The 22,352-nt window shown below is 38.5% G+C and overlaps 1 protein-coding gene across 1 annotated transcript in view; it reads left to right on the forward strand.

Annotated features, from left to right (window-relative positions):
• Positions 1 to 22,352, forward strand: part of wdr11 (WD repeat domain 11) — an 89,901-nt gene that overhangs the window by 41,112 nt on the left and 26,437 nt on the right. Inside the window, exons 12-16 of the mRNA XM_060871908.1 lie at positions 4,748 to 4,854; positions 11,486 to 11,561; positions 15,215 to 15,323; positions 16,590 to 16,714; positions 18,466 to 18,613. Of these exons, the coding sequence (XP_060727891.1) occupies positions 4,748 to 4,854; positions 11,486 to 11,561; positions 15,215 to 15,323; positions 16,590 to 16,714; positions 18,466 to 18,613 (565 nt within the window). The remainder of the gene's footprint in view (positions 1 to 4,747; positions 4,855 to 11,485; positions 11,562 to 15,214; positions 15,324 to 16,589; positions 16,715 to 18,465; positions 18,614 to 22,352) is intronic.

A 22,352-nucleotide genomic window follows, 5' to 3' on the forward strand; every position in this document is an offset into this window, starting at 1 on the left:
TGGAGAAGTTTAAAGCAGGGTTAGCTTGTAAATTAATATCCCAAGCCTTGAACATCTCATGGAGCACTGTACAATCCATTATCTGGAAATGGAAAGAGTGTGGCACACCTGCAAGCCTACAAAGACATGGCCGTCCACCTAAACTGACAGGCCGTGCAAGGAGAGCATTAATCAGAGAAGCAGCCAAGAGGCCCATGGTAACTCTGGAGGAGCTGCAGAGATCCACAGCTCAGGTGGGAGAATCTGTCCACAGGACAACTATTAATCGTGCACTCCACAAATCTGGTCTGTATGGAAGAGTGGCAAGAAGAAAGCCATTGTTGAAAGAAAGCAATAAGAAATCCTGATTGCAGTTTGTGACAAGCCATGTGGGGGACACAGCAAGCATGTGGAAGAAGGTGCTCTGGGCAGATGAGACCAAAAATGAACCTTTTGGCCAAAATTCAAAACATTGTGTGGTGGAAACCTAACACTGCACATCACCCTGAACACACCATCCCCACCGTGAAACATGGTGGTGGCAGCATCATGTTGTGGGGATCTTAGATGAAAATGTGTTAGAGTCTGCAAAAGACTTGAGACTGGGGTGGAGGTTAACCTTCCAGCTAGACAATGACCCTAAACATACAGTCAGAGCTACAATGGAGTTGTTTAGATCAAAGCATATTCATGTATTATAATGGCCCAGTTAAAGTCCAGACCTAAATCCAATCTGTGGCGAGACTTGAAAATCGCTGTTCACAGATGGTCGCCATCCAATCTGACTGAGCTTGAGCTATTTTGCAAAGAAGAATGGGCAAAAATTTCACTCTCTAGATGTGCAAAGCTAGTAGAGACATACCCCAAAAGACTTGTAACTGTAATTGCAGCGAAAGGTGGTTCGACAAAGTATTGACTCAGTGGGGCTGAATACAAATGCACGCCACACTTCTCAGATATATATTTGTAAAAAAAAAAATTTAGACACCATTTATCATTTTCTTCCACTTCACAATTATGTGCCACTTTGTGTTGGTCTATCACATAAAATCCTAATAAAATACATTTTTGTTTGTGGTTGTAACATGTCAAAATGTGAAAAAGTTCAGTGGGTATGAATACTTTTGCAAGGCACTGTATTTCTAGGAAGGCTTCGACTAGATTTTGGAGAGTGGCTGTGGGGATTTATGTTCATTCAGCTACAAGAGCATTAGTCAGGTCAGGGAAATTTCAGATTTGTTGATGGTTGAGCAGTTGATGGTTGAGGGGTGGCAATTTGGTGGCCCTGGGATTCAAATTTCCCACATCACTTTGGCACATCATATCTTCACAGAGTTTGCTTTTCGTACAGGTGCATTGTAATGACTAAAACTTTTTTGTGCCCTTTAGTTTCATTGAAGGGAACGTGTAATGTTACACCATGGGTTAGGGTTAGACAAAGACAGTCATATCAATTATCAATATCAATATCAATTATATGATCATTTTGTGGCAACAGTTAGGAAAGGAATCATATGGATTTTATAGTCAGGTATCCACATAGTGTTTTGACCAAGTTGTGTTATTGCTTCCTTGCAAAATAGTTTTAAAGAATAAAACAAAAGCAAAAACACAGCAGGATTTCTAGTGCTGCACACTATGAAAATAGTTTGTCTCCGATTCCCTTTGCAGACGATCCTTACTGCTTAGATCTTCATCGATTTCTTTTATTTCTCCGTTTTTGTGTTTGTCATAAATATTTCAGAAAGATATGATGGACTTGATTAATTAGGAGCTTATGTCTCAGGTGACTGTTTATATACAGTATTTTCCAATGCATGAGCCTCATTTTCAACCTTTGAAAGTTTGAAATTTATTTTGTGTTCACTTGGCATAAGATTAAGCTGTGAAGCCTTCAATTTATTTCTCTGGCTTGGAAAATTCTTTCAGATACAAGAGGGTCTCAGTGGCTGGTCTGGAAAGCTTCACTGCCTATAGGGAAAGTCTTTGTCTTTCTCTTGGTTGGAGCACTGTGCACTCCATCTGCTTATTCTGCGCTGTGTTTCCTGCACTTTTCCCAAGACCATACTGCTGCTTTTGCTTATAATAGTATGTGCTTCTGGAGACCGTTTCTTTTCTCTGCCACATGAAGACATGTCTGGCCTTGGGGTATCGAGCAATATGTAAATTAAGATCGGTTTCATCGGATTCATTATGAAATCCGTTATTCTAGTTAATTCATCAGCTCAATTCATAACCTTGAGATGTCTGTCATTTGAGCTTTTTTTGTAGTCTGTAGCTATACAGTAATGTCCTTAAAACACTTTGAGCCACTGTCCTCATTATTTGTCATTAGTTATCAGTCATTTAGTAGACACCTTCTGCTTCTGTAAGAACATTGCTTTTATTCATAGCTTTGACATGTTTTGACAGATCAAATCTACAATCTATTATGAAGTGCATCTCTGTATTATCTGATGATGTATAAAACAAAATAATGATACTATTATGGAACTGTCAGACTGAGAGGGATCTCCGATTTATCAAAAGTTCATGAATGGGTCAGAGTTCAGGGTCAGCCATGTGACAGCACCCATGGAGCCGAGACGGTTTAAAACCCGTCTTACATTGGCACTTTGACAGTGCTGGGGCTTGAACCCCCAACCTTCTTATCAGCAACCCATAGCCTAAAGCATTATTCCTCTACTATACCAGTGTAGATAAGGAAGGATTGTGGGAGGAAACCCAGAGGAACACCTCATGGACATGGGAAGGTGATGTGAAACTCTATACATACAGTAACCCGAGCTGAGGGATCAAAGCTGTCTTCTATGCCACGCCATACCACCTTTATACAGTTTAATAACACAAGTTCTGTTTTTAAGCATATTGCTATCTTGTAGGTTCAAACATGTTACAAAGCCTTTCCCAATAGTGTAATAAGGCTTGGAGGAGGTCTATTATTATTTCAACAGTTATCTAACATTAATAAGCAATATTTAGTGAGAGAGAGGAGGGGGAGTTTTTGTTTTTGAGAGAGAGAGAGAGAGAGAGAGAGAGAGAGAGAGAGAGATTATTTCTCTATTTTACTTTATTCTCACTCTTGCATTGTCTTTAAAAACCTTTCCTGCTACTCTACTCACCCATTATCACTGTCTGTCTGTCTCTCTCGCTCCATCTGTCCCCCATCTGTCTGTCATTCAGTCTGACTTTTGGTCTTTTCGTATATATCTGTCAACTTTATCTGTCTCTCTCTCTCTCTCTTTGCTCTCTCTCGCTCTCTCTTGCTCTCTCTCGCTCTCTCTCTCTCTCTTGCTCTAGTCTTCAAAAACACCAACACCCACAGTGTAAAAGTCACTTGTGGTTCTCTGCCCTCATTCCATGGAGAGCTTAATTTCCATATCATTTGCATATTTGAAAGAATGTGGGCTAATTAATCATGTGGCCATTTAGTGTCTCATTGCTACTCTATGCTGGAACCCTAGCCAATGCTGGCATGCTACTGTACTCGTCTGCTCTTCAATCTGATCTCTATCCCTCTCTCCCTCTTTTACCAACTCTCTTCCTCAGAGCTTCCACTGGAATGATTTTGCTAAAAGTTCTTATCTTCCTTTTGTTAAACCATGTAGGACCTTTTCTTCATTTAAAGCACTGCTGAACTATAACAAATGTCATTAAAATTTTTGAAGTAATCACCATAATAGGCATCATCTAGCTTGTTATAAGCATTTTTACACAAACCATTGTTCAACTGTATACAATACAGAAGATGAGTTTCCTAAAGAGCTAATATCATTAACCAGGGTTGCCAGGTTTCAGCAATATTTACACTCCAACTAAATGTCAAAAACCACAAATAAAGATCTGATACTAGTCCAAAGGATTCAGGCATTAGAAAAGCGAGACCAATTCGCAATTAGTAGGTCACTGCACCTACAATATATCTTAGAATAGAAATAGTTTTGTACATCATAGACGCACTGGCTGCAGTTACCCTTTGTCTTTGTTTGCAGAAATTTCTAGTGGAATTTATTTTTATTTTTTTTATTTTTTTTTTAATAGGGAAAACACACAAATTCAGGAAAACAATGGCAATAGAAGAATAAGGAATGAACAGATACTAAAAATGCACAGATGAAGGTCAATATCAATTTTCATGGTTGATATGAGAGAGCATCTCTGCAGCCACAGTCCAGGTCATCAGAGTTCTCTACTGAACAAGTCAATAAAGTAAAACTTTTTTTACTTTATTGACTTGTTCAGTAGAGAGCTCTGACAGTACTAGATCTTGAAATGTTAGAATTATTTCAGATTATTTGCTCCAAAACAAGATCTTTGTGACCGCTGAGTATTTTCTAACTAACTTTAACCTAGGTTGCCATTAAAAACTGCATCCCTTAGAATTGAGTTTGGGGCAGTGTGATTTCTAGCCCAATGCACCTCTATTAGAGCTTGTTGTACTTTCTATTTTTGACCACTAGGTGAGATGGAGCAAAATGCACTACACCATTACTGTGTAACTGGCAAATCAATGCACCTTGGCTTCTATTGGTGAAATAGCAACATTTTTTTCACTCACAAATTGGTTCAGGCTATTTCAGAAGATTGTATTGAATTGTGAATGAGAACTTTATGAAGATTAACATCAGTTGAGCCTCCACTGATGTCTTGGAACCCATTTAACAGCCGCTGATGAGGATTTTCTTTCCTAAACAAGGTCATTGTATCTTTGTATCTCTTCATCTCTCTTTCTCCTTCCCTCATACTTGTCTTTCTCATTCTATCACAGAGGGATAGAGTGGATAAGCCTGACCAGTTTCCTGTCTTTTGCCACCTCGGCTCCCAACAACATGGGCCTTGTGAGGAATGAGCTTCAGCATGTGGACTTGCGCACAGGTGAGACACACACACAAAACAATAACCAAAAACAATAACCAAAAACAAGTAATTTCAAAATAATAATATTAATATCTAATCTAGAACTACATGGACATGCCAAGATCCATAAAAAAAAAAACTTCCAGCCCCTGAGAATCTCAGTACTGTAGTGTTGGTTTTATGAGCAGGACTCATAAACAATGACAATCTTTAGAAAATCTGACATCATTTCCAGTACAGGAACACATTAAGCTTCAATGCTTCCTTTTTTTGTGGTGCATTGTGAGATTTCTTAGCAAGCAAACATTGAAGCGTACTGGAAGGATTTCATGACTTAGAAAGACAACCCTTTAAATTTGATCAGTGGTCTGACTGCTGAACGAAGGACATGACTGAGACACACCAATATAATACCATCATTACTGGATAAGGAACTGTATCAGATTGCATAAACTATCAATTCATTTGATTACCATTTTCTAGCATACAGAATGATTATAAGAAGGCATTAGTTTCTAAGTGGCGTTTTGAAATTAGCTGCCTTTTTGTTTTCTGTAAAGAAATATATGCCCACGGTTTAATGCATAAGCTGACCAAGCAGACTTTAGCAACAGTTAAATCGTCTTGAGAGCAGGCAGAGTTTATAATATTATTGTAAGAGTAAACTTGGTGTTTGTTAGAGGTATGTGGCCGCTACGGGCACGATTCACATGCATAATTAATTCAGAATAATATTCTGTATTTTTAATACTCATTAAATGACATTCCCAAATATGGAATGTATTTACATTGGCCAAAACATGTGAAATACTATAATTACAATAAATTATTAGAACTATACAAGCAATATCTACATGACTCCTGTATAAACTAATCACTCTTTGAGTATCTCAAATCTAAATATGGTCAGCAGGAAGCCATTTTCGACTCAGTCAGTACATGTACTGTCAGCCAGCTTTATAGAACGGACAGAAAAAGGCAGAATAAGAAAAAGATGGGGCCATTAGGAAGATGTTTGAGAGGGCAATGGCTCTGCTCTGCTCATTACTTCTACTCTTTTAACAGCTGCAATTGGGAAATGGGGCAAAAGAGACCGCAATTTGTGAGAGAATTATTACTAAATAGCATTCTGTTTTGCTTTTATGTTGAATTTTTTGTTGTTTTATGGAAGTCTAATGACAGAAAATGGCCTGTTTGTTGTGTTGTTATGCTGTTTGTAAAACCTCATGCTGGTTTGAGATCAATTCGAGTGAGTCTTTAATATATCCTGGTCATTCTCACATATTACTGAGCTTGTTAGTTCAGACAAATGATGTGTGATGTAGTGAAACATTCCAAATATCCAAATTAATGAAGTGCTACAGGCTGCTTAGTTATTGAGATAATGTCTAAACTTGATAATAGCAAAAACTAATTAATTAATCTGATTAAGTAGTAACGGTTTGTTAAAAACATATTATACACAAGAATCTGTGACAAATATAATTCCATATATAATTTTGCAAAAAATGTAAACAAAGCAAAAGCTTTCGGATTGATTAGTAAAATCCATTATTGTATCAATCCATTGATTGTCCATCTTTTAAGTTCCCATAAAAAAATCTGTTTCAGAGATCTTTATAACCTTTCACTTACTTATATGAAAAGTAATTCTATAGTGTATATAGTGTCACCTCAGACTTGCTCATTGGGGATAAATACATACATATTTAAATATATCTAATATTAATCTTGAATTTTGTATTCTATTAATTTTTATATTATTCTTTATAATAACCTTTTGTTCTACGTTTATGTTCTGTAAAGAATGCTTTGAGACAATGTCAGTTGTAAAAAGCGTTATACAAATAAACTTGAATTAAATTGAACATAGTGTATATACTTTCCACTTGTGTAGAATATGGCCTGTAAACAGGTGTAAACAACTTGATGCATCAGACCATTTCCTGGCTTGCTTCTGTGCTTTTGCCTGTGCATATATGTCTGAGAGCAAGAGACATAATCACACCTTTGTGGTAGGAGATTGATATTCTCTTCTGCATGGCTGTTTCCTGTCTGCTGCTGGTTCACCTCTGCAAGCTTGATCAGCATGCTGTTGTAATTATAACATGACCATAATGAGCAGTCGGCCCACAGTCTTAAATCCTCAGCCAAGAGCCTAAGTAGTCATATACGAGCAGAGTTTCTAAGTCTCATGGTTAAGTCTCTGAAAGCTCTGCCTACCTGGATTTAGGCAAATTCTCCCATTTTTCCCTGAAGATCCTCTCAAGATCAATCGTATAAAATGGGGAACATCTGTGAACTGCAGCTCTTTAGGTCTCTCCACAGGTCTTCTATGGGGTTTAAGTGGCTGGTCTGCACCATGGTTTTCTTTATGGATGTCTCTGTTTGCCTGCATTCACCATGTCCCTGCCACTAAGAAGCACCCCTATAGTGTGATGCTTCCACCACCATGCTTCACTGCAGGGATGCTATAGAACCTGTTGATGAGTGGTACCTTTTTTTCATGACCATAATGAGCTCAAATAGCTCAATTTTTATTTCATCAGACCAGAGAGTCTTTTTCCTCGTGCTTTTAGAATTCTGTAAGTGCCTGCCATGTCTTTTACCCATGAGTGGCTTCTGTCTAGCCTCTCTACCATAAATATCACAAATAGTGAGTGGCGTCTGACATTGTGGCGTCACACGTGGACACAAGCATCAGGTGAGGGCTTGTAATTCTGATTCAATAATATAGTTCTTGTTAAACATTTTAGAATTTTAATCAGTATTTTTAAATTTGTTGAGAGTCAAAAATAAGAAGTCAGAGATACCTAGACAAATTCTCTTTTGTATGCACTACACAAATGCCTCAGTAGGAATAACCCGGGGGTTGCATTTGGCTCTCCTGGGATGCTTCCTGTTAAAGTCATAGTATGAAAGCTCAGACAGCTATGAAACCAGCAGGTCAAACAGTTTTCAGTTGTATCAGCCACGATTAGAGTTGATGGACAATGTATAGAGTTATACAATTTACAATAAAAACACAAGACGATCCATGTTAACCAGTCAGGATAATGGAACAATATTTGATGCGAGATTTCTGCAGAGGATTGTCTGTAAACTCTTGACTGTGACAAGAAGCTTGGCTGCAATATCCAGTAAAAAAGTATCAGAAAGTAAAACTTGTCCTCAAGCAGCATTATAGAGTGCAGGTGTGCAGTGATGGCTGGCGGATGGTGGGTTGTTGAGACAGGTTTGATTGGTTCAGGTGGGAGTTAGGAGGCAGCATCGTGTAATCTGACTGCCTCAGGAATAAAGTTGTTTGGGAGTTTGGTCATGGTGGTGGTGGCAGTGACAATCGCACGAATGCTCTGGTATCTGTCAGATAGGTGAAGAGTCCAGAAAAGAGTGGGAAGCATCGTCCAAAACTGCCAGTGGCTATGCAGATGCAGGTTTGTGATGGGAGGACCCTAGAGCCTTTTTAGCTTTTCTCACAGTTCTCTTAATGGTCTAGTTTCCAGACTGGTATTGAGCCAATCCCTTGATCTCATTTAATAATTAATCAATGGTATAATTCAGCACAGAAGGGCATTTAAAGTCTAGACCACTTTACAATTATATGCTGTTTCATTAAATTTTAGGTTTAATGTATACTGTGGGGGGCACGGTGGCTTAGTGGTTAGCACGTTCGCCTCACACCTCCAGGGTTGGGGGTTCGATTCCCGCCTCCACCTTGTGTGTGTGGAGTTTGCATGTTCTCCCCGTGCCTCAGGGGTTTCCTCCGGGTACTCCGGTTTCCTCCCCCGGTCCAAAGACATGCATGGTAGGTTGATTGGCATCTCTGGAAAATTGTCCATAGTGTGTGATTGCCTGAGTGAATGAGAGTGTGTGTGTGTGCCCTGCGATGGGTTGGCACTCCATCCAGGGTGTATCCTGCCTTGATGCCCGATGACGCCTGAAATCGGCACAGGCTCCCCGTGACCCAAGGTAGTTCGGATAAGCGGTAGAAAATAAATGAATGAATGAATGAATGTATACTGTCAGATCCATTTTTCCTTTTAAAACATTTGTCATCTAACCTTAAGTCACATTAAAATACAGTTCGTGTTTCTTTGAAACCACACACACGCACGCGCACACACACACACACACACACACACACACACACACAAAGCACTGTATTTCAGTGTGATTTAAACTGGGAGGTTCTATTTTCTAGAACTTTCCTTGTAGCTAACTAATGTCACTAACAACACTAACACTAACTGGTGAATACAGTTGACTAAGACCAGCCCCATTTTGTATATTTATGTGTAATGAGTCTCAATAAGCATCCATAAAACATCTCCATTTTTTCCTTTTCTTCTCCTTTCCATAACTGAGGCTTTAAGCTTTCTTCTGTCAGATCATTAAAAAATCATAAAAATTGATTGACCATGTCGGCGTATGCTGCAGACTCGTTCTTGATGATTGATACGTAGAATCTCATAAAACTAAGTTTCGTAATGGAACTTTTTTCCATATACTGTTCTCTCTGAAAGTATCGGAACGGCAAAGGCTTTTGTTCTTGCTATAGACAGAAGACTTCAGAGATTGAGATCCGAAGATTAGCACAATTTCCTGATATTTTGTACATCTAGATAAATCAGAGCAGGCTGAATTACACCAAAAATAAAAACACCACAAGCAATCAAATCTTTTTGCTATTATAGCAAAATTATATTAGCACTCTTTTCTTTATTCTTGTACTTACACTTCCTATTTCTTTTAAACTGTGATGCATTTCTGATAAACTGTTCTTTCCAGTCCTGTCAAACTAATTATGATGAAATATTGCAGTGCTGTTCATGTTCATGTGACTTAATCCACAGCAATACCCTTAGTATTTAACTGAAAAACCTCTCTGGTTATAAAATACATATTTAAAAGTATTGCGTAAAAAAGGAAACTCCGTCCATCCTGAATGAATTGCAGATTAATATTTATAATTAACACATGATCTTCAGTTGCACTCAGGATTTATTTTATAACGAGTTGGCTTCAAGTTTCATCGACATATTGGTTTATAGTCACTTTGTCTACCTGCTGGTTTTGATGCCCTTGCTTTATGTGTACCTAATGAGAACAGCGCAGCAGCACTTTGGTCGTTTAGTCTGTCCAGCATTCTCACCTCAGGCATCTGTACAAACAGATCAGCTTCCAAAGCCTCGGCGTTCATGCTGATAGCATCATCAGTGCCATCTGGTAGATTGCTAACTAGTCGAGCCGAGTCTGTACCGTAATTCAGCTCAATTGCGTCGTATATTTTCATTTCGTTCTGGAAGTTTCAGTCTGGTGTTTGCTAACCCCACAACTTATTATTATTGCAACTTATTACTCTTGTTCTTTTGTTTTGTCTCTGATGTCTAACAACGTTTTGTCTAGCAGTGGCCACCTGTGATATCAGAGCAACACACAGACACTAACACGTCAAAAGAATAACAAAAAATACAGCACCAGCCAACAAAGTAATGCCAGAATGACTAAGCACAAATCACAAACATTTCAATGTACATTTCACATTGGAGTCTTACTTTTATTTTTTAGCTAACATTCATTCTTGTGGTTAGTAACACTATATGTACGGCCCAAATCACACACTACTGCCCTATTCTATGCCATATTGTAGTATAAATAGTGTGTAGTATGTCATTTGGGACACAGACTCGAAAGAAATATTAGACAAAACCCAGTTTAGAAAAACATGATGCATGCCAAAGGTCATTTTACAAATCACATACTAATGCACTATTCTATTTCATTTTAGTAGTATAAATAATGTGAGTAATATTCACACTGAAATCCCAGCAAGAAGAAGTGCATTTCATATACCTGCATGATGTACTTATTCACCCAAAAATATAAAATGTGGAATGTTGGACATTTCATGCTCTCAACGCTTGAAGCTTTGCTCATGTAGTGGGCGCGTGGACAAGACATCTTGCAAATGTATTTTAAATCACTGTATTCTCTTAAAACATAAAGCACATTGCATGTAATTGAATTCAATTGGGGCATGGAAGCCTTTATTATTGCCATGTATACATTACAGTGGGATTCTTTTCTGTGCATATCCCAACCGAGGAGGTTGGAGTGCAGGGGCAGCTATGATACAGCGCCCCTGGAGCAGGGAGGGTTAAGGTCCTTGCTCAAGGGCCCAAAAGTGGCGGCTTGGCAGTGCTGGTGCTTGAACCGTGATCCTCTGTTCAACAACCCAGAGCCTTAACTACTTGAGCCACCACTGCTCCAACAGTATAATTTGACGTCATTTTCTATCAAAAGGGAAGCGGCTTATACTTCCGGTTAATAATAATTTTTTTTTTTAGCTGTTTTGCACCTAAAATCTATACAAAATGTGATTTTTGTCAACATATTACATGAAGCATTTATTTTGAACTTTTGTTCACATGTTCACTGTGGAGGCACTTTTTCACCTTCCCTGGTTGCTGTTGTGTAATAGTGGGAGATGAGAAATGGGTGGTAACAAATTACAAAAAAAAAAAAAAATGTTTATCATTGTAATAGATGTACTAAAAGATTAATTTTGTATTGATCTCATAAATGAAAGCCTGAATCCTTATGTCTCTTTTCTCTTTTCCTCTCCTATCTCTCTCTCTCTCTCACACAGGCAGGTGCTTTGCATTCCGTGGCGAGCGTGGTAATGATGAGCCAGCCATCGAAATGATTAAAGTGTCGCATCTAAAGTGAGCAAGACCCACAAACACACTTTTCTCATTCCCCCCTCAATCCCTCCTGGACGATTGGAAGACTTTGATGCCGAAGGCTCCCTCCTCAGAGTTGGCTTGTGATTAATGTCCCTCATTTCACTCTTGACATACACGGTGGAGTATTTCACAGAGAAGGGGCAACCCAGACATGATTTTAATCAAGTCACAACTGACACTGGGGATGGATTCTTCAACCTTTTGTCATTGTTTGGCATATTTCAATTTGTCACAAAAAGCTTTCCTGCTTCATTTGGGTTTCAGTGAATTGTTTCTGATCCTTAGTGACTTGTAGGAGTTAAGCATCTGTCCAGAAATAATTGATCCAGATTGATTGAATTCTTCAATGAAAGGACTACAGAGTTTATATCTGGTTCTGGGATACTATGTATGGCTACTAATACAGAGTTTCTGATGATCAGGTTCAGCTCTACCCAGTTTGTTAGATTAGATGTCATCTCAGAATCAGTGCACAATACATATAGTATGAAGCCTCTGAGTATTTATGTTTTCTGAAAATAATATATCTTTTCAGAAGTTTCAACTGAGTAATGTCTCAAAGTCTGCGCCTCTAACTCATTGGAGTTCATGCATATTGTATAAAGAAAAAGCAACTTCTTGTTAAATAGTGCATAATTTAAACAAAATAGATGAATTAAACGAGGTAATGTTAGTGTCACCTGTTTGAGAAATCCTGAAATATGTCTCTTGCTTACTTACTATGGTCTTTCTTATTACTGTTTTTAAATATAAATCATAAATAGAATTATATAATAGCAATATTTTTGTCGACTTAAGGATAGGAAAATCCTTTAAAATCTGGACACGTTTAACTGTTCCAGTAGATACATGTGCTAATTAAAAACAATAAAAGAGCCAAAAGATTCCTTAGGGTAAGGATTAGATTAATAATTATCCCTAATGGAAGTTTCGTGGAAAGATTGCCTTCATTGCAAGGGTGTGACTTTTGACCTCCTAATAATATAATTAATTGACAATGTGTAAATTATTTTTGTGTCTCTGTGTGAGACAGATCTGTGTGTGTGTATGTATGTATGTATATATATATATATATATATATATATATATATATATATATATATATATATATATATATATACCTACAGTATCTCACAGAAGTGAGTACGACCCTCACATTTTTGTAAATATTTTATTATACCTTTTCATGTGACAACACAGAGGAAATGACACTTTGCTACAATGTAAAATAGTGAGTGTACAGCTTGTATAACAGTGTAAATAGGTGTCCCCTCAAAATAACTCAACACACAGCCATTAATGTCTAAACCACTGGCCTAAAAAAAGTGAGTACACCCCTAAGTGAAAATGTCCAAATTGGGCCCAAAGTGTCAATATTTTTGTGGCCACCATTAATTTCCAGCACTGCCTTAACCCTCTTGTGCACGGAGTTCACCAGGGCTTCACAGGTTGCCACTGGAGTCCACTTCCACTCCTTCGTGATGACATCACGGAGCTGGTGGGTGTTACAGACCTTGCGCTCCTCCACCTTCCGTTTGAGGATGACCCACAGATGCTCAATAGGGTTTAGGTCTGGAGCCATGCTTGGCCAGTCAATCACCTTTACCCTCAGCTTCTTTAGCAAGGCAGTGGTTGTTTTGGAGGTGTGTTTTGGGTCATTGGAATGTTGGTCATGTTGGAATACTGCCGTGCGACCCAGTCTCCGAAGGAAGAGGATCATGCTCTGCTTCAGTATGTCACAGTACATGTTGGCATTAATGGTTCCCTCAATGAACTGTAGCTCCCCAGTGCCGGCAGCAGTCATGCAGCCCCAGACCATGACACACCCACCATCATGCTTGACTGTAGGCAAGACACACATGTCTTTGTACTCCTTAACTGGTTGCTGCCACACACGCTTGACACCATCTGAACCAAATAAGTTTATCTTGGTCTCATCATATCACAAGACAAGGTTCCAGTATTTATTGTCCTTAGTTTGCTTGTCTTCAGCAAACTCTTTTCGGGCTTTCTTGTGCAAGAGGCTTCCTTCTGGGATGACAGCCATGCAGACCAATTTGATGCAGCAACCTCTTCAACCTCTGCAGCAATGCTGGAAGCATTCATACGTCTATTTCCCAAACACAACCGCTGGATATGACGCTGACCACGTACACTCAACTTCTTTGGTCGACCATGGCGAGGCCTGTTCTGAGTGGAACCTGTCCTGTTAAACCGCTGTATGGTCTTGGCCACCGTACTGCAGCTCAGTTTCAGGGTCTTGGCAAACTTAATATAGCCTATGCCAACTTTATGTAGAGCAAGAATTATTTTTTTCAGATCTTCAGAGAGTTCGTTGCCATGAGGTACCATGTTGAACTTCCAGTGGCCAGTATGAGAGAGTGAGAGCAATGACACCAAAAATGTAACACACCTGCTCCCCATTCACATCTGAGACTTTGTAACTAACAAGTCACATGACACCTGGGAGAGAAAATGGCTGATTAGGCACAATTTGGACATTTTCACTTAGGGGTGTACTCACTTTTGTGGCCAGCAGTTTAGACATTAATGGCTGTGTGTTGTTATCTTGAGGGGACAGCAAATGAATAATATTATAAAAGCGGTACACTCACTATTTTACATTGTAGCAAAGTCATTTTTTTTTAGTGTCACATGAAAAGTTATAATAAAATAATTACAAAAATGTAAGGGGTGTATTCACTTCTGTGAGATACTGTACTGTATATATGTGTGTATATATCTTTGTTTGTATATATGTATGTATGTATGTATGTATGTATGTATGTATATATACATACATACATACATACATATATAAGGTATAAACATTATTTATATAGTCTGTGTATATATATATATATATATATATATATATATATATATATATATATATATATATATATATATATATATATATATATAGCTGAGGGCACGGTGGCTTAGTGGTTAGCACGTTCGCATGTTCAACCTCCAGGGTTGGGGGTTCGATTCACGCCTCCGCCTTGTGTGTGTGTGGAGTTTGCATGTTCTCCCCGTGCCTCGGGGGTTTCCTCCAGGTACTCCGGTTTCCTCCCCCGGTCCAAAGACATGCATGGTAGGTTGATTGGTTGATTACTGTATATATATATATATATATATATATATATATATATATATATATATATATATATATGTTTATACCTTATACCGTCTATATCCTTGCAAAGCAGGCTGTAATTATATGCCCTCATAATATGATAAATACATGAAAATGAGTTTATTTGAGACATCAATTTTACAGTGATGAGAGTAAAAGTTGTGTTATGCAGACGAGCATTACATAGAAAGAAATGACATATGTGCTTTCCCTGGTAGGAGATTACAAGAAGAATCTTGTACTTGCGTTTTCACCAAAACAGCACAAAAACTCAAGTTTCGTTGCTAATTTTGCAGAAAGGTGCAGCACAATCATGCTTTTTTGGCCACAGCAATCAGATAATACTGTCTATATTCTCTATATAAATGTCCTTATAAAGCAGGGTGTGATTTATGACCTCATATTACACTACATACCTGAAAATGTGTTAATTTGAACTATGTTTATTTGTGTTTCTGTGTGTTTGTGTGTCATTGTGCGGCCTGCTCTGTAGGCAGTATCTGGTGGTGGTGTTCAAAGACAAACCCCTGGAGCTCTGGGATGTGCGCACAGGAACCTTGCTGCGTGAAATGGCCAAGAGCTTCCCCTCAGTTACCGCACTGGTAATGCGTGTGTGTCTGTGTGTTTTTTTTTTTATTTGTGTGTAGTGAGTAATTTGTGCATCCACTTCATATAATCAGTTTCAGAAAACTGCCTGGAAACCCAGAAGCAAGACAGCAACTGACAGCAAAACTCATAAAGAGCAGGAGATTTGTTGTATTTTTGTTTATTGTGTTATTTTTTGTTCAGCTTTTACCACAGGGCCAGTAAACAGTGTAACAACATGAGTGAATTCCAGCAAATAAGCACCACAATAATGTTAATAATTAATGCCTCTCCCTAGATTACAGCCTGCTCATTACCATATTGATTGCACCCTCTGGGCAGATATGCACACTGCTGTTCTCTAATGATCAGATCCTGAATTCTAACCCTGCTGCCACTCATTGGCACTTCCGGGGTGTTTTCACGCTGCATTGCAGCTCTTTGCTGATGGGCTGAAGGCGCAATCAGTTTTGTTTGTTTTGAAGCCAAAATAAATGAACAAATAAAGAAAGTTCTCGATGGTTAACTCATCTTTGATTTATGGGGACTTGTAGCTTTCAAGTACCACAAAAAATAAAAACACAATCAAACATGTGATTTGCTGACGATGCCATCTGTGATGAGAGGAGAAAGTAATGCCATACCACCTACCAATACCTCCAACACCATATAACACCTCTCAGGCAATCACATCATCACTAGCCAATCATGAGTGGCTGTGAGTTCATCTACTCGGGAGTGGGTGGACTGTGCTTTCCTTTAAGTGTGTTCTGGGAGAGCTGAATTTGTGAGTGGGAATTGCGACCATCTGGAGAAAATTTGGGGGAAAATTTTCAATCAATATATAGTTTCATATATGGTTTTAAGTAAACCTTTGTTTTGATTCTGATTCTAGGACTATAAACATGAATGATAATCGAGAAAAAAGCTACACTAAATTTGCAACATAGAAGATTCCCAAGGGTTTCTGTTCAGTAGCATACAAGATGGAATATGAATGTAAAGGTTTTTCAAATTCTATTTATTCCAGGAGACTAGTGCACATGAAAGATTAGTGTTTATTAGTCAAGCTGGAGTGTCTGAGAAAACAAATGTGATGTGTTCTGGTAATTCCTAAGTCATTAGTTCACTAGTTTAATTCAAGTGTCAAGTTTAACTTAAGAGTCAAAAGGTTTCCTTCTTGTTTACTAAGGCAAAAATGATGAATAGCTTTCTATTAATGAACTGCATGTCAAAAGAAGGTCCTCAAAAGATGATGTTTGTGTGTATATGTATGTGTTTAGGAGTGGTCTCCCTCTCATAACCTTAAAAGTCTAAAAAAGAAACAGATGGCAGCGCGTGAGGCCATGGCCAGACAGACCACGCTGTCGGACGCTGAGCAGAGCAATGTCGAATCCTCCGTCATCAGGTCAGTGCTCAGAGATCATCCTGGTAGCTAGTGACTAGCCCTGTAATCTGTTGTGTCTCATTATTTGAATGCTCTCAGCTTGTAACCCATGCTGCATTATTCATTCGCCAAACTCTGCATGAATTCGAATCTACAGCTGTCATTTCACTGTCTGAAAGCAGAGCTCTTAGAAAGCAGTGTCACCAGCTCACATATTATTCACCTAATGTCCACATATTACATTGAGAATAGTGTCTATATAAGACCCATAATGCATTGCAACACTTACACACAGCTAAAAACACCCAAGAATGGCTAAGAGGAAAACATTGGACTATTCTAAAATGGCCTTCTATGAGCCCTGACCTCAATCCTATTGAGCATCTTTGGAAGGAGCTGAAACATGCCGTCTGGAAAAGACACCCTTCAAACCGGAAACAACTGGAGCAGTTTGCTCATGAGGAGTGGGTCAAAATACCTGCTGCGAGGTGCAGAAGTCTCATTGACAGTTACAGGAATCGTCTGATTGCAGTGATTGCCTCAAAAGGTTGTGCAACAAAATATTAAGTTAGGGGTAACATCATTTTTGTCTAGGCCTGTTCCATGAGTTTATTTTTTTAAATAATTCAGTTGAAGCATGGTTGAAAAGCAATGTCTGACTTTCATTGGTTAACATTCATAGAAATTTTATTTATTATTATTTTTATCAGATTAAAGTTTTTTTTTCTGTGACCATTGTGAATTTTTCTTTCATTGACCGAAGGGTACCAACAATTTTGTCCACGTGTGTATGTTGTAATATAGAATTTTTGTCTTGAATCACAACTATTATTACTAATATTATTATTATTTCATAGTATCTATAAAACCAAATACAAATATTCAGCATGAATAAATTCAGAGTAAAGAAACTATTTAGGATGAACATTTTCTAAACAAATACAAATACAGATAGCAATAGGAGGCAATTTTTTTCCCCCAATCTTTGTTCAGCAAATTTGTCAGACATTTGTTATGGTGAAGAGAGACTAAACTTTCCTGCTCTTGAGCTTTCATGTGCAACCCATAAACACTGGTCTTGTATTTAGTGTAGCAGCGTGTCTGTAGCTTTTGCTCAATAACAGGGAGGTTCGTTCTGCTTCACTGCTCTCTCTCTCTCTGTTTGAGTCGTCTCAGTTCTGCCTTCCCTTCTCAGCTAATGTGCAATGGGCCTCTGCTCACTTTGTGTGGTGTGTCTTTAAATATTTTACTGCAACTTTTTTTTTTTTTTTTTTTTTTTTTTTTTTTTATAAAACCATCCCTCTGTTTCTTTCAGCAAAGCAGCTGCTCCGTATAGCCTACACAGGCCACACAGTGTGCACAGGGCAGCATGTCTCGTCTGGGGTCTTTGGAAATAAATGAATTATTTGATTGAAAAAATAATAGATTTTTATTTATTCTTGCAAGTTCAGCACTCATTGCTCTTCATTGTTATTAAAAGCAGATTGTGCCGCGAGGTAGTTTGGGAATAGTTATAAGGATTGCATTTTATTTGAAGAAAAATATGGAAATACACATGGATATTTAGAAGACAATATAGAATCACTTTTGTGTGTTTTTATTGCTCGTAAGATCTTAGAAGCATACATTACTGATGAAATGATTTACTCAGACATCAAATCCCACTCGTGATATTATTACGCTAGGCTTCTGATTCTTGCCTGACAGTTGACAGTGAGCAGAAAGCTCAGTTGTCTAAACAGTGTTAGATCTGTGTTTCTTTTCTTTTTCAGCCTGCTGCAGGATGCAGAGAGCAAGGCTGAGACAGGTCAGGGCATCTCCGCTCGCGAGCACTTTGTGTTCACTGACACGGACGGTCAGGTCTTTCACATCACTGTGGAGGGCAACACCGTGAAGGAAGGAGCACGCATCCCTCCTGATGTAAGTGACGGTCATTATTATCATTATTTGTCCAATAACAGCACGCCTGTTATACCACAGCAATTTTCCAAGTCCTAACATTTTTTTTTTTCTTCTGAAAAATTTTTTTTCCTTTTTACTGTCCTGTTATCATTTATGCTGGTCAGCCATAACACTGATGTGAATAACATTGAGTATTTCTTTGCTGTAGCAACTCTCAAAGGGTGGGAAATCTTCAGCAGCAAGTGAACAGCACAGTCAGATCTCAGTTGATTTGTTGGAAGCAGGAAAAAATGGCCAAGCAAAAGGATCTTAGCTACGTTTAGCTTAGCTACGCACCGAAATGTGATGACTTAGACAACTGGGTCAGAAGGTCTCCAAAACAGCAGGTCTTGGGTGTTCCTGGTACAAAGTGATTAGTATCTAACAAAAAATGTTCAAGGAAGGACTTTCAGTGATCATGGGCACCCAAGGGGTTATTGATGAGCATGGGGAGTGAAGGGTAGCCCATCTGGTCTGATCCCACAGAAGAGCTACTCTAGTGGTGATAATAGCTGTAGTTCATGAATAGATCAGCGGGTCATAATAAAGACAAATCGAAGAATCATTTTTATCTAATTTGGGATGCAAAAGGAGTCTGAAATCAGAAACTTTAAGCAAAATGAACCATATACTTGTAATATAACCTCTCATTATTGGTTGCCACTGTGGATCATTTAATTTGGCACAGGTTATCACAGCTGCCCTTCTTTCCTGCACCCTTCTTATTGATATCTGGGCCTAGGACAGGCATTGGGAGTGCATTGGGAGTGCTCTGTGTAGCACCCAATATCTGGGTTGGTTCCCTGCCTGGAATTTGAAGTGGGACATAAGAGATCTTCTAAAATAGCCACAAAGTTCTTGGCAAGAAGGACAAGAAGTGGGGGAAAACCCACAATACAAAACACAAATAAAATTTTTCCTGGTTGATAGATTTTTAATTAAGATTCAATGTATCTCTAAAGCGTTTAAAACATATTTCCGGCTGGCCCGTAATGCATTTCCTAGAGTGTTGGTTAAGGAATACAGCTACGTAGGAAAAAACATTCAGCTCTTTCTGAGTTTTTCAATGCAAATGATTGCTTGATATTTTGAACTGATTGATGATTGGTTTAATTACAACATCCAGCAAAGTGTGACACTTCTTAGTTATTATTTATTGTCTCAGCTCACAATATAGGAAGAGAGATTTACATTAACATCAACTTGTGCTCACACACACTGCCTACCACACAACCCGCTCTTGAATAAGGCTTGTAAAGTCACTTTATTATTCTATAACTCATGAATGTAAAACAGGCAGTTGGTTCTCTTTGTGCATCCTGTAAAGCGCTATGGCTTTTGTGCATTTTCATCTCCGGTGTTGTGACTTCAAACCTGGATTAAACACCTCTTCTGTCGTGCTGATTTCTGAGATGTGGAGGACTGATTTGTATGCTATCCCCTTATTCCCTATGTACCCTCCTGAACACATGTTCTAACACTTTAACAGTCTACGAGTTTCCTCAGCAGCTCAGTTTGGAGTTGCTAATTGTCACTTCTTCTACTTTTTTATTGAACGTGATAGACGGGATTGACATTTAGGACATCATCTGTGTACAAAAGGTGTGTGAATGGCTTGGCAATTTCATACCAGTTCACACCTCTAGCCATGTGAACATAACATAAATCACACAACGGGAGTGGACAAATCACTGGTGTGGACTTCTCTGGACAGGCAGATTACGTGTCCAGGCTATCAATTCTTCATTCTCTGTAACATGATGCAAGCTGTTAATGTAACAGTTTTTAGAAAAGTCAATACATTTTCAGAAAAGTCTACTTATCATAGAAGAAAAAGCCTTTATTCATCACATATACGTACATTATAGTACAGTAAAATTCTTTTCTGCACCCATTCCAGTAGGGGTCACAGCACAGAGTCAGCCATGACACAGCGCCCCTTGTGCTGAGAGTCTTGCTCATGGGCCCAACAGTGGCATCTTGGTGGTGCTTAGGCTTGAGCCCCAAGAGCCTTGACCATTTGAACTACCATTGCCCCGTTCCCATATTTGTTTGGTGTATTAGGGTCATAAATTTCTTACCTTGCTGCTGTTGCATCACATGTTGATTACATGTTGATCAAGTCCTCATTTACAACACCATACTTGTTCAATTCCATTGAAATACGGATGAATTCATTTTGGAAAAAAAAAATCCATTTTGGCTGGCAAAAAAAAATAAATGTGTCACTAAGTGGCTCATCTTTCTAGATGTCGTGCAATCATGGTCTGCAATCAATACTCTGCATTAATGTGCCTATTTAACTGCCCTAAATGTTTTGAGAAGTTATGTTACGTGATTTTTAACCCAAGTTAATTGGATCATGCTATGTTGTTCCTGAAAACTGATTGAACACATTATCCATTTTTTCCGCTTTAGATAAGTAGAGAAAGGTTTAATAATTGAAGTCCAGTTGTATAGATACACAACCATTAAGCTGTATATTTATGTCTTTATGGATTGATGCCCAGGGTTGATGCTTTATTTGTGTAGAATAACCCACTGCCCTTGTGGTTTCCAGTGCAATGATATCAAGAAAAGAATATGTTGACAGTTTTTTCCCACACATTTGTATAGAATTTTCTTTTCATGTCCAGCTGGATTGGGGAAAAAAGCTCTGGCTCTGACAGAGCAAGAAAAACGTTGCTCAAAAAGTAAAAGCAGTAGGTTATCATAAAGAAAAATCAGGGCAGACCAAATCCTTTCAGTTTAATGAAGCATTGGAGTTTCAAATCAGAAATATCTCAACTCAAGCAGATGAAAAGAAAAATAGTTTCATGGAGATGCTTTAAAGAGGATTTGAAACACATTATAGTAGTATTAATGTGGATATTTCACTAGTTTAAAAGTATTCGTATGCCATTCATATGAATTATTGATATAATTGGGTAATGAGCAATGGGCAATCTGCCAATCATGTGGAAGCAATGCCTAAAATCATGGAGATGCAGTTTAAGAGCTTCAGCATCTCAAACATCAGACTGGGGAAATGATGATCTCAGTGGCTTTGACTATGGCATGATTGTTGCTCAGGATAGAGTTTAAATAGCCAGCTTAGTCCACACTAAAATATTTCACTTGACCAATTACTCTTAACAACTGGGGTAAACAACCATCTCAAAACACATCAAATCTTGAGGCAGATGGGCTTTTAGTGCAGAAGATCACACTGGGCTTTGATACAGCCAGGCAAGAACAAGGCTCTAAAGCTGTGGTTAGGCACAGGCTTAACTGGACAGGTGAAGACTGGAAAGAGATTTCTGGTTGAGTCAGAATGTGGCAGTAACTGCATGAATCCATGGACTCAACCTGCCTTGTGTCAAGAGCTTAGGCTGCTGGTGGCATAATGTCGCACAGAATATTGTATTGGTCTGCACTGGGCCCTTCAATAACAATCAAGCATCCTTTACCTCATTGATGCCCCAGTATACATTCATAAACTCAAAGGAAAGTTTCCATGGCATCAATGATTTGAGAGCAAACGAGGCTTCCCACTCAGTATGAGTATGGTGTTCCTCATGAATGTATATACTGTACAACAACCAAGGACTGTTCATGATTTTTCTTATCCCAAAACGTTTTACCAGTTCCATTCCACCAGCAGAATGAAAATCAACTTGACAGATAGTCAGTCAATCAGTATAAGTTGTCTATCAGTAGAAACTAATTATTTTATTGC

Source organism: Tachysurus vachellii, chromosome 6 (genome assembly GCF_030014155.1).
Source record: "Tachysurus vachellii isolate PV-2020 chromosome 6, HZAU_Pvac_v1, whole genome shotgun sequence".
Taxonomy (NCBI): Eukaryota; Metazoa; Chordata; class Actinopteri; order Siluriformes; family Bagridae; genus Tachysurus; species Tachysurus vachellii.